The sequence below is a fragment of the Rhinopithecus bieti genome, unplaced genomic scaffold (genome assembly GCF_001698545.2).
Source record: "Rhinopithecus bieti isolate Rb0 unplaced genomic scaffold, ASM169854v2 scaffold_59, whole genome shotgun sequence".
NCBI classification, from domain to species: Eukaryota; Metazoa; Chordata; class Mammalia; order Primates; family Cercopithecidae; genus Rhinopithecus; species Rhinopithecus bieti.
Window position 1 is genome coordinate 954,361 of NW_016803115.1, and position 12,922 is coordinate 967,282.

Genomic DNA, 12,922 nt, shown 5'->3' on the forward strand with positions numbered 1-12,922 from the left:
CCTTCAGACTTCATGATACAGTAGTTCTTAGCATTTTAGGCTCCAAATTATTTGGTGATCTGATAAAACCTTTGAACCTTCTCCCTAGAAAATCCAATATACATAAAAGTGGGCATTTGATTTCAGCATATTTTTACATTCCATGGATCCCTGAAAGGCCAGCATAGACCCGAGTCTCAGTAGTACTGCCAAAGAAGTATACTGAGTCATGCCATAGTATCACTTCGTTGGTACATTTGCTTTGTAAAGGTTTGTTTCAGACTTCAGCAAGCTTTGAATGCTCCCATGAGAATCCCCACTCAAAAGATACCAATTGAGCAACCTTATAAATGTAGTGAAAAGGAAATAGCACAGTAAAAACAAAGAATTTGAAACTATTTCATGACGAATAATCTCCTTAAAACATAGATGTTTCCATTGCTGATTCATCTCTGATGAGGTTTTCTCACTGGTAGAAGACTTGGGTCACTCCTATATATTCTAGTCAGCTAATATAGATACAGCACATTCTCACATAGAAGCAAGCAGGTTGTTGGGGAGTAGGGAAAGGTTTATTTTTCTTGAAGTGCCACTAATTTGGGAGAGTCCACTGAGAGGCAACACAGTGCTGCTAAGGATGTCTATCTAGGTCAAGGGTGTACATATTCCCTTTATACATTTGAAATAGTTAAAGATAGATTCATTTTCCAATAGTTTCTAAATATTTAATTCCTATCACAAGCATAACATGTATTTTAACATTTATTCTTAGAAAAAAATTTATTCTGGGTACCTTTTAGAAGTGCTTTATGCTGTTTCTTTTATAAATGTAATGAATATTATGAATAAAATTATATACATAAACCTTTTACATATATTTTAAGTTGGAAATGTGTGTGAACATAGATGTATTTTAGATAAACTGCTGGTACTGGTTGAAGGTGAGTGCTGAATTGCTGTTTTAATTGTAGGCTTTTATGACAGGGCTGCGCAAAGACTGTATTTGTCTGGAATATTTACAGTCCTTATCAAATCTTCAGATTCAGTAGTCTCCAAAGACTAATGAGCCTCATTTACCATTCAATGAAATCCTAGCCTCTGGACTTCCTCCTCCCCAAAGTAGATTCAAGAATCTCCAAAACAGCCAACAGTTTAAGATTTAATTTCACCATATTTCTTTCAGGTGTGACCCTGGATTTTCTGGCCCAGCTTGTGAGATGGCATCCCAGACATTCCCAATGTTTATTTCTGAAAGCTTTGGCAGTTCTAGGCTCTCCTCTTACCATAACTTTTACTCTATCCGTGGTGCTGAAGTCAGCTTTGGTTGTGGTGTCTTGGCCAGCGGTAAGGCCCTGGTTTTCAACAAAGATGGGCGGCGTCAGCTAATTACATCCTTCCTTGACAGCTCACAATCCAGGTGAGTGAAGGCAGGGGAGAATACATACAAAAGCCAGATACTAATGTTGAATTTAGTTATATGATCCATTTTATTTCTTATATTTTTTCTGATAGACATCTTCTCATTTTAACCAGGGTTGTAGGGAGCTTACAGTTTATTGACAGCTAACTTGCCCTAGCTTTTAGTAAATTAGGAGGCTCACCAATGACTTGGATATTAATTACTGACTAGGTTTTTTAAAATATGAAATGTTAGCATCAAAACTATGTTCTTAAGCCAAGAGCTAGTTAATTATTTATGTAGTTTTATTTATTTGACAGCTTGCAGAGGCTGATTAGATTTACTCTACAACTTCCCTTCCCCAGTGTCTAATAAATAATGCAGTAAAGAAGTGATTGGCATTTTAAGTGTATGTACACAAGTACATAGTATACAAATGTGCATAAACATCCAGTTATATTTTATGGATCTATCTGTATATAAAATATGTATATCGACATGTACATGAATATCTACACATATTCATACATCCCACAATGAAATTACTTACATTTTATACAAGAGGGATGAGTAGAAACATTTAATTTGGGAGTAGTTCACTTAAATCAATTTGAAATTCCTTAAAGACCAAAATGAACATTATGATTAAAATGTTTATGCATACACTAATTATAGACAATTTGTGTCTAGGTTTCTCCAGTTCACACTGAGACTGGGGAGCAAATCTGTTCTGAGCACATGCAGAGCCCCTGACCAGCCTGGTGAAGGAGTGCTGTTGCATTATTCTTATGATAATGGGATAACTTGGAAACTCCTGGAGCACTATTCATATCTCAGCTATCATGAGCCCAGGTATGTTGGAAAGCATTTGGAAAATGGTTGTAGAGTGATATCTCTCTCCTGGGGAAATCATAATTCAAATGGTATAAAATTCTAGATATTTTCCATTGACAGATGGCGGACAAAGATTGATGTGTCTTGCAACGAAAACTACCAAGCCGACCCATTTGTTTATCCCACTGACTTCTGATCATTTGAAGGAATTTATTGTCATATTTTAAATGTGCATCTAAGGGAAATATTTCGATGCTTGTAAAAGAGAAAAGTAGGCTGGGCGTGGTAGCTCATGCCTGTAATCCCAGCAGTTTGGGAGGCCGAGGCAGGCGGATCACAAGGTCAGGAGATTGAGACCATCCTGGTCAATATGGTGAAACCCTGTCTCTACTAAAACACGAAAAAAAGCTGGGTGTGGTGGCGCGCAGCTGTAGTCCCAGCTACTCAGGAGGCTAAGGCAGGAGAATTGCTTGAACCCGGCAGGCAGAGATTGCAGTGAGCTGAGACTGCATCATTGCACTCCAGCCTGGCAACAGAGCGAGACTCCGTCTCAAAAAAAAAGAGAGAGAAAAGTAATTAACACTATTACACAGGATTTTAATATGGCACTAAATTATAATTGCTGTTGATAAATACTAGTGATATATTTTAATATGTTGTAATAAATTATATGATATAATATATATCATATAACCAATATGTTATTAAGATTTACATGTAATATAATTAAGTAATGAATAAAAAGAAATTTTTTAGCATGTATAGTCTCTCTGGCAAAAATGGGATGTTAGGGTTTATTTAAAGCCCTTTCTTCAGACCATTTCTATTTTTCTTTAGTGTATAGATTTCATCATATATAGTATCAGTTGTCAGATTTAGGTCTTACTTGAAGCTGGGCTATCTTTCAATGTTGGCAGAATAGTAACACAATTAATGGTACAATTTCAGGTGTGTCTGAAAGATCCTTTCCCTTCCTAAACACTTACTGAGCTACTCACTGAAATTCCTTTAAAAATATCAAGGGATTAAGGTTTAAAGTTAAAATTCCATCAGAGTAGTTGATACTGTGGCTTACATTCACAGTCACATATAAATGGACTAATATTCCATTTCACTTCCTGGAAGTATATTTTAATCATGAGGAGATGAGAAAGAGAAAGCTTTGGACACGGAAGTTTGCATTGGCACCCTGGAAAAAAGACAGGGTTAAGGAAAGTAAGAGGGGGGACTGAGGATATATTTTATATATTTTACAGTTTTGCCTAGAACTGCCCCTATATTTAAGTATTTGCAAATAGATGAGAACTTTTATTTTCATAGAAAATGAAGTAGCATGTAACAGATAATGATTAATATCTATTATAACTTATAAATGTTATACATTCTAAAATTTTAAAGATGCACCGTGTTCAGTATTTTCCCTGTATAGGTAAAAATCTAGTGCTAAACTCAACTTTCTTGCTAAGTGGAGACACATGAATCCTAAAGAAACGTTTCATAGACTCACATAGTAACCATTAAAAGAAAATTAAACAAAAATCAAGGTAATGATGATGAAAGCATGAAGAGAAAATATCACAATCCTAAGTTGGCCTAAAGCACAATTTTTTCTAACAAAGATGGACAGCTGCAAAATTCAGTAATCAATCTATATCATGAAATTTAATTAATCTTTGTTGATATGAAAAATAATTACACATTTAATATGCTATTGCAAAGGCGCATTTAATCTTGCCTGCCATTTGACAGCAACATTTTTCTTCTGAGAATCAAGGTGGCTTTTCAGTATTAGATAAGTGCATGGCTTGAAAGATTAAGATCAAAGTGGAGATTTTTTAAAAGGAGAACGTGGTAATCGTAGCAAAAACACCTTAATTTTCTGTGTGTGTGTATATATATCTATATATATATCTATATCTGTATCTCTGTCCATGAAATTCTTCCTCCCGCCCCCTCTCTCTTACAAATATTAATAAAAGGTGACATGGCAGAAGGGAATTTGATATATTCTAGATACCAAATTATATTTTATATGATAAATAATACAAACCATGTAAATTCTTCATAAGAAAGTATCTTGATGCCTTTAGCCATTTGCTATATTTCCTTCAGTATAAATTGCTGCCTGTAATTGCTGTGAATTCCATACTGTTTCTTCATGCCATGGTTGTTCAGAAATGAAGTGTGATTCATAAATTAGACGTGCTAGTTGGCTAACCACTATTACTCTTTGACTGTTTTAAATAATTTGCTTGCCTATGATTCATTCAGTAAATAAAAGAACTCTATCTGCTTGTTATTAATTAAAATTTAATATATCTAAGTTAGTCTTTTAATTCCAACTGACTAGAATGTCTTGTGAACTAATTGGTATTTTTCTTAATGTAAAATTATGTATCACTGGTGAGACTAAAATTATTCTAGCTTTTCTTCTTAATTATAGGGCTTGTTTTTACTCTAAGATTATTATGAAGTCTAATCTTAGTTTCTTTTTGTGTCTTGATTATTATATGTGATCTCCTCTTTGTTCTGTCATGTCATCCAATTCCATAGTGTATATCATTGTAAAACATTTTTTAAACAATTTGATCTTTATATTTGATCTCCTCTTTGTTTCTGTGTATCACCCAATTCAATAGTACATATTACTATAAAACATTAAAAAAATAAATCTATGAGGTTAGGACCTACAAACAAAAGGAAGATTGAGGTAGAAAGTTGACTTAAGTCTCTGTGTTCTCCTCTAGGAATATTCTGATCAGACAGTTCCACAGCTATTCTAACCAGCCACTATAATTTGCAAAGAGTGGTAAAATCATCAGGAACTCCTCTTACACCCAAAGATACGATGTAGAAGTTAAGAACAAGGCTTTAGAGCCAAGTTCCCCAGATCCAAATCCTGGCATTAGCACTTATAGTCTGCTTAACCTTAAAGGGATTATTTAACCTCCTTGTGCCTCTGTACTCACATCTCTATCAGGCATATACTGATAATACATACTATGCAGCAAAAATTTGTTGAGTCCTTATTATGTGCCAGATACTGCTCTAGGTACTAAGGCATAATAGTGAAAACCAGACAAAAAAGTTTCTCACCCTTGCCGTAAGAATAGCATTATTCTAATTTCACAGATGAAGCTGCTGAGACACATAGAAGCCAAGTGCTTTATCTACAGTTGCGAAATCATTAACCATTAGGTGTCAGAGTGGTAACACTGGCCCAAGAGTCTGATTGCAGACCCATAGTCTTAACACCTCTGCCATGAAAATATTGGTCACTTCATTCACTACTATCACATTCATATACACTATTTTCCTTAAAAGTTGCCTGGGAAATTCTAGTTTCCAGTTGTTATGTTAAAAAATAATATTTATTTTCATCAGAGAGAATATTAACTGCTTTTATAATTATTAATATGAAGAAAAGTTATGTTTTAATAACTGCTAAACAAATTATTAAATCAATGACTGATATTTTCATTGTTAAACCAGTTTAAATATAGTTTATTTAGTTTCTTTCTATATATTATGTATTTTATAAATATATGCATTTATTTAATAAACAGATTTGAAAAATTAAAACGAAAATTAGTAAAATACTTAATTTAACAAAACCTGACTCTTCTAATAAATTTACACTGATGAAAAATTTTATAGATTTTAGAAAGTATGTAAAACTCATAAATGTATTATAGCTATGTATTTTTAGTTTAAGAACTGTTTTTAGGGCCGGGCGCACTGACTCACACCTGTAATCCCAGTACTTTGGGAGGCCGAGGCAGGTGGATCACGAGGTCAGGAGATCGACGCCATCCTGGCTAACACAGTGAAACCCTGTCTCTACTAAAAATACAAAAATTAGCGGGATGTGGTGGCATGCGCCTGTAGTCCCAGCTATCAGGAGGCTGAGGCAGGAGAATCACTTGAACGTGGGAGGCAGAGGTTGCAGTGAGCTGAGATCGCGCCATTGCACTCCAGCCTGGGCGACAGCACAAGACTCCGTCAAAAAAAAAAAAAAGATGTTTTTAAAGTTTTATTTCTGTATTTGCATATGGATTTTCCTTTATTTAGAAAATATGTTTTCTTCTGTTGCAACAAGTCCTACCAGTTCTGTACCGTTTGTATAATCAATGGTGATAGTCATGTTAGTCTACCCCAAATATCCATGTACAAATTATTTAAAGGAAAACTAGGTAATTATTTTTTAAATAACTTTCAATATGTAAAACAGCACATTCCCAAGAGGTGGTTTAGCATGTTTCTTCACACAATAAAAATATGAAAGCCAATCCAATTTCTCAGTAAATTCAACCTTAGATGTTGAAGTTTTAAAATAATTCCTTTCTAAGTAATTCAACTAGTCACTTGACTTAGGAAGTTTTTATTTGCTCATTAGTTTAAAAAAAAAAAAAAAAACTCAGCCCTTCCAGTGTGTCTTTACTGCAAGCACCTTTCCTGGTGTTTAATTGTACTTTGACGGTGACAAATGTTCCCTTTGCCATTTACTTCACATCTCACCTGTGTATGGATGCGAGCAGCATGGTACTGTGATTTATAGAGCTTTCAAGTAGATGTCATTGCAGTGGCAATTAATATATGGTTCCTGCTGCTGTGTACAATAATTGCTCCTGGAAATTAGATATTATTCTTAATTTTCTTCCCCATTTGTCAGATACAGGTTTATTGTCATAGCTGCCATGACACAGCAGATGACCTCACACACTATGATAAACTCATGGGAATGAGGAAGTATCCTGGTTCCAAACAGCCAAAACTGTAATATGTGTAACAAGCTGCCCAAGATCCTTTACCAGACTGTGATGAATACTGTCACTTAGACCACCATGTTTATTGAGAGCTTTTGCAAAAGCAGATGAGTGAAAGCAAAGTTACATTTTGGGGGGGGGGGGGGGGGGGGGGGGGTGTGTGGAAGACTTTGTTGGAAACAGACAGGAAACTGGACATCTCAAAGAAACATGTTTATAATCATGGGAGAACTATTTTTTAATGCTATACTTCAGGGGAAAATCTATCCCACTATAAATATTTGTGTTTTAAGATGACAAAATAATCTGAATTTTGACCTCCCTTTTTTTTTTCTCTAGAATAATCTCTGTAGAACTACCAGATGATGCAAGGCAGTTTGGAATTCAGTTCAGGTGGTGGCAGCCGTATCATTCTTCCCAGGGAGAAGATGTATGGGCTATTGATGAGATTATCATGACGTCTGTACTTTTCAATAGCATTAGTCTTGACTTTACCAATCTTGTGGAGGTCACTCAGTCTCTGGGATTCTACCTTGGAAATGTTCAGCCATACTGTGGCCACGACTGGACCCTTTGGTAAGGATTTCATTGTTGTTGTTGTTACAGTTTGCACTAGGAATTAGAACATGAGGATGATCTTCCTGATCTACTTGAAAACAGAAGTACTGTTTTCAAGTCGTTACAAGTATGTCTACACAAGCCTACTTGTATGTCTGCAAGTAAAATGTCTTGGGAAAGGGACCGAAAACAAAATACTGATAGATTTAAATAAATGTAAAATTTTATGGCCGGGCATGGTGGCTCACGCCTGTAATCCTAGCACTTTGGAAGGTCAAGGCAGGTGGATCATGAAGTCAGGAGATCGAGACCATCCTGGCTAACAAGGTGAAACCTCGTCTCTACTAAAATACAAAATTAGCCAGGTGTGGTGGTGGGCGCCTGTAGTCCCAGCTACTCGGGAGGCTGAGGCAGGGGAATGGCGTGAACCTGGGAGGTGGGGCTTGCAGTGAGCCGAGATCGCGCCACTGCACTCCAGCCTGGGCGACAGAGCAAGACAACGTCTCAAAAAAAAACATTACCATATTTATTAATCTCAAATGTTCATTTCCCACAGTTACATATTTAAAAAACAAACAAAAAAAAAAACCTCTTCAAAAAGTGTTAGTAATTACAGTGACTTCCATATTCTCCCTCAGAGGCCCATGGGGTTCATAGTGAAACATGAAGTCACTCTAGTGACTATTTTAATAAAATTTATCATGAGTCACTCTGTTTTCATGCTCTCTTATATAAGGCCCCAGAAGTATTTTTAGCCATGATTGGTTAACTAACATCTCCTTTTTAATCCATGTTATCAAACACTATTGGACCAGTGACTCATATAGTTAATGCCAGTGGGGTTTCAAAATTGTGGGATAGCCTAATTAAGGTACCCTTCATTTTTAGATTTTTCCTCCTGGGGTCATGTGCAAATTTAATTATACAACAAACAGTAAATAATTTAAAGGTGATTAGTACTTCATGTACATCAGTAGGATAATACAGCAGTGTTAACTAGGGGCAGGAGCTGGCTGCTTTACATAGGAAACTCCCAAGTGGCTTCTCGGAGGAGGCTGCCTTTGTGTAGTTCACATGGTGGATATAACACATTCAACTGATTGGAAAGTGGGAGAACATGAAAGCTCCAGCCACATGAAGATCTGCAGGAAGAGAAATGCAACTACAGGAAACTTTGCGGTGCACACAGGTCCCCCAGGCGAGAGTGACCATGACATGTTCAAGGACCAGGAAGGAGGCCAGTTGTCCTGGAGACCAGGTAGTGAGGTAGTGAGTGTCAAGGAAACCAAGAGATGTACAGAGGCCAGTTCTTTTAGGGTCTTCTAGGCCCAGAGATCCTGGACTTAAACTCAGTCCTGTATGATTCCAAAACCCACAACCTCCACCACTGTGTATACTGCCCCTCTCTAGGTTCCATTAGGACTGGAAATATGATTGAAGAATCATTTTCTAAGAGATTTTTATTTTGTATTGAGTCATGGTCAGACCAATTTAATTCCTTCAGATGAATCTCACTGAAAGCTATTCACCACTGTTGCCTCCAGAGAGCATATCATAAATGACCCATCAGTGACCTTATCATAATTAGAGGTAAATTTTACACACTATTGCGCAGAAAATTACCTTCGATGGGACTTGTGCATGTATAGTTAGATCTCACACACAGCAGGCTCAAATTCTAGCGTCAAAATGACAGCTAATGGAATGGAAATACAGCTGGTCACTTTCGCTGCAAGCACTGTCAAACTGGATAGAATGAAATTTCTAAACTTCTATAAGACAAAGTAGGAAGGTGGTTTTTGGGGGGTTTTTGTTTTGTTTTGTTTTTTTGAGACAGAGTTTTGTTCTTGTCACCCAGGCTGGAGTGCAATGGCGCAATCTCAGGTCACTGCAACCTCTGCCTCCCGGGCTCAAGAGACACATTTTCTATTTGGTAGACTCAGATGCTTGTTTATACAGATGTTCTTTCTTAGTCCCAGAGACTTTAAAGAAAATAAAGGAATAAAGCAAATAAGGTGTAAAGATGTAGAACAAAATGAGATTTCTTAGAATTTCATGCTTCTGAAAATTTAAATTGACCTGAATTTACAGTAATTCAAACTGATCATGTACCATAAATGCTATTGTTCAAGTTTGTGTAGAATAGTTTTTTCCTAACACTTTTAATGTAACAAAGAGTCATATCATGAATGCAAGTCCTGTATCATGTTTACTTTCATAAATAGTTAACATCTGCTCAGATAAATGCAAAAGTTGCTGAGCATTTTAATTTGACACTTGCATTGAATGCATGATAACAGCAGTTTAATTTCTGTGCTTTGATCAAAACCCTAAGAACAATATCCTTTCACACAAGTCTGATGAATATTCTTAACCCACCACCGCTTTAATTGGTGGAGATACGTTTACTTTGTGAAAGTACAATCACAGTAATTATGGAAAAACCATAAGAAAACATAAATAATTGTACAATCCCCATGGGCACCTTGAGCAGCCCCATAGGAGTTTTATTAACAACCACATGTGAGCAATCGATTTGACTTTCTGATCTTCTCTGAAACGAAAAGGAGTTGTCTTGGTTATGAAACAACAGAGAGTATACCCTGGCGGTGATAATGAGACTACAGAAACACATTAACCACTTTAATAAGGACATGAAAAATGCTTGCTTCTCATTAAAATGAAACAACATGGAAGATCTCAAACTGTTCCTATTTTCTTAGCCAGTGAGTCAGAATAAAACCCCTTTTAGTGACATTGTTTTCTCTCTGCCACTGCTAAGGAATACATTGCCCAAGATTTAATGTGAATTCACCTTGGGGATGTTTTTCAGAAACACTTGTTACAGTATTAAAATTTAAGTGATGACATCGACCAACTATTTATTATAATCTCATAGTCCTAAAACAAGCTGTCACTTTGTAAATGTAAAACCTTTGGAGCATGTTGTCTTATGAAGTAAAAATTATTTAAACATATTCAAGTATGCGGTCTCTGCCCTTTAATGACCTTGTTTCTCTCAAGAGAAATTTTGAAATATATATGTGGTCTTACGAATGGCTGGTGTTAAATTAATTATTGTTGGTTTTTCTCAGCTGTGAGTTCTTTTGGTTCTCATTTTCTAGCTCATGACTTTCCATGAGCGTAGATTGTCGTTACTCAGAGTGTTCTTCAGGGAAAACTTGGACAATTGCTTTTTCATTAGAAGAACTACAGTCAATATGCTATAAATCACTTTCCAGCATGTCATCCTAGAGCACTTTTTTCCAGTGGAGAAACGAATTGCTTTTAGTTCTTCGAATACTTTCTTCCATACATAGTATCTGAACTCAGAACTTCTGTCTCCTTTAGGTTCTAATATTCTTTAAAACCTCTTACATATATTTTAAGATCACTAAGGGAAAAATTCTAATTGAAGTTTATTATATTGCATCTAGTGCTATTAGTGATAACACCAAGGGAACATTAACATTCCTCTAGTTTGTTAGATGAACATAGCATTCATCTAATAAACCAGCTAGATACAACAGGTGGGAAGGACATTGCTGTCGTATTAAATATAGAGTTTGGGTTTTAAAATGTGTACAGTTAAGGGCAGGCACAGTGGCTCATGCCTGTAATCCCAGCACTTTGGGAGGCCGAGGCAGGCAGATCACCTGAGGCCAGGAATTCAAAGACCAGCCTGGCCAACACGGTGAAACCCCACATCTACTGAAAATACACAAACTAGCAGAGTGTGGTGGCACATGCCTGTAATCCCAGCTATTTGGCAGGTTGAGGCACAAGAATCGCTTGAACCCAGGAGGCAGAGGTTGCAGTGAGCTGAGATCATGCCACTGCTCTCCATGATCTCACTGGGTGACAGAGCAAGACTGTGTCTCTAAATAAATACATAAGTATACAATTGAGAGAGAATAGTTGTTGTAGCATTTAGAATTGGCGATTGTTTTTAGGAAATACGGTGTGGTACAAACATAGGCTTTGAGGTCATAGGCCTGAGTTCAAATTCTCACACTGCCACTTAGAAACTTGTAAAACTAAAGCCAGATAATTTTAACTAAGGAGGAATTTTGAGTATATATTTTGATGTAGCTGCTTTAGGAAGTTTGCATCAAAGCAACTTTATCAAAAGAGGAAATAACTGAGTTTTGTTAGTAATGTACAACAGACATCCCTGACTTCTAGCTCCACCCAGAACTTCTACCCTTTCATCCCATCTTTGTCTTTCATTCCATTCACGAGCTAGTGCCATCCCTAACCTTTACTCCGACTCTAACCACTGCCCTATACAGCCTCACTCCATTGCCAGCCCCTAATAATGAACTGTTAGTTGGGCATAGAGTGAGAACACCAGTCTTGCACATTCTTTTGTAATTTCCAGAAGGTGACGTATTTTGATGATTTCTTTTTTAAATTACCAAACCTTTTCCCATATCAAAACAGTAACATCAAAAGTCCACATATTCAAGGAAATTTGTTTAGCCTCTTTGAGCCTGAGCTTTTCTTTTCTTTTTCTTTGCACCTTATTTTTTTAAATTTTTTTCTTTATTTCTTCTAAAAAAAGGGGGATACATGTGAGCCTGAAGTTTTCATCTGTAAAATGGGAGCAATGATACTTACTCCCAAAATTGTCATAAAGATTAAGTGAGATGTTAGATAGCAAATACCTACCATGAGCCTGCTGTTTCCATTTCCTTCACTGTCTCGTTGAAAGAAAGAAAACTGGTATCTATAAGATCCACATAATGAGCAACGTTTTTGAATTTTGAAAGCTAACAAACATTATTTTGCCTGAGCAATACAAAAGAGCATTCTCTGAAATTTAAAGAGATCAAAATAGAAATGTTAAGAGCTTTATTGTATAAACTAGGTTTGGTTGAGGGAGAAGGTTGGAGGGTTGTGCAACGGAAAGCTCGTAGTGGGTGTACTTATTTTTGCCAGTACTTTCCTATCTAAATGCCAATCACCATCACTACACAGATGGATTACATTCTAGGAATGCTGAATATGTTATCATAGAAAGTATTTTGTGAATGGTGAGTGATTAGGTTACTGGGAAATCCCAGACCTGAAGGATCCTAAAAGCCTGTTTATCTCATAATGTAACTTAAACACAGTTCATTTGCAATGAAAAGGTAGAAAAAAGTGCTATGGCTCTACTAATAATTAAAGCAAAAATTAAGATAAGAAAAGCTATAGTTTTGTTTATCATTAATGGTGCTTGAGGAACAGCAGATGTAACTAAAATATTCAAAGATAGACGAGACCTGTAGAAAGTTCAAAGGGCCTCTTGGGTACTTTCATGGGCATGAAAGACAGAAGGTACTTGTTCCTTATGTCTAATTTTATTTTTTTTAATTAAAGCTTTCTTTTTTTTTTTTTTTTT

General features: G+C 36.2%; 1 protein-coding gene across 1 annotated transcript in view; it reads left to right on the forward strand.

The window, feature by feature from the left end:
- RELN (reelin) overlaps positions 1-12,922 on the forward strand; it is a 529,597-nt gene that overhangs the window by 349,657 nt on the left and 167,018 nt on the right. The window contains exons 18-20 of the mRNA XM_017851861.1: positions 1,163-1,396; positions 2,069-2,230; positions 7,318-7,554. Of these exons, the coding sequence (XP_017707350.1) occupies positions 1,163-1,396; positions 2,069-2,230; positions 7,318-7,554 (633 nt within the window). The remainder of the gene's footprint in view (positions 1-1,162; positions 1,397-2,068; positions 2,231-7,317; positions 7,555-12,922) is intronic.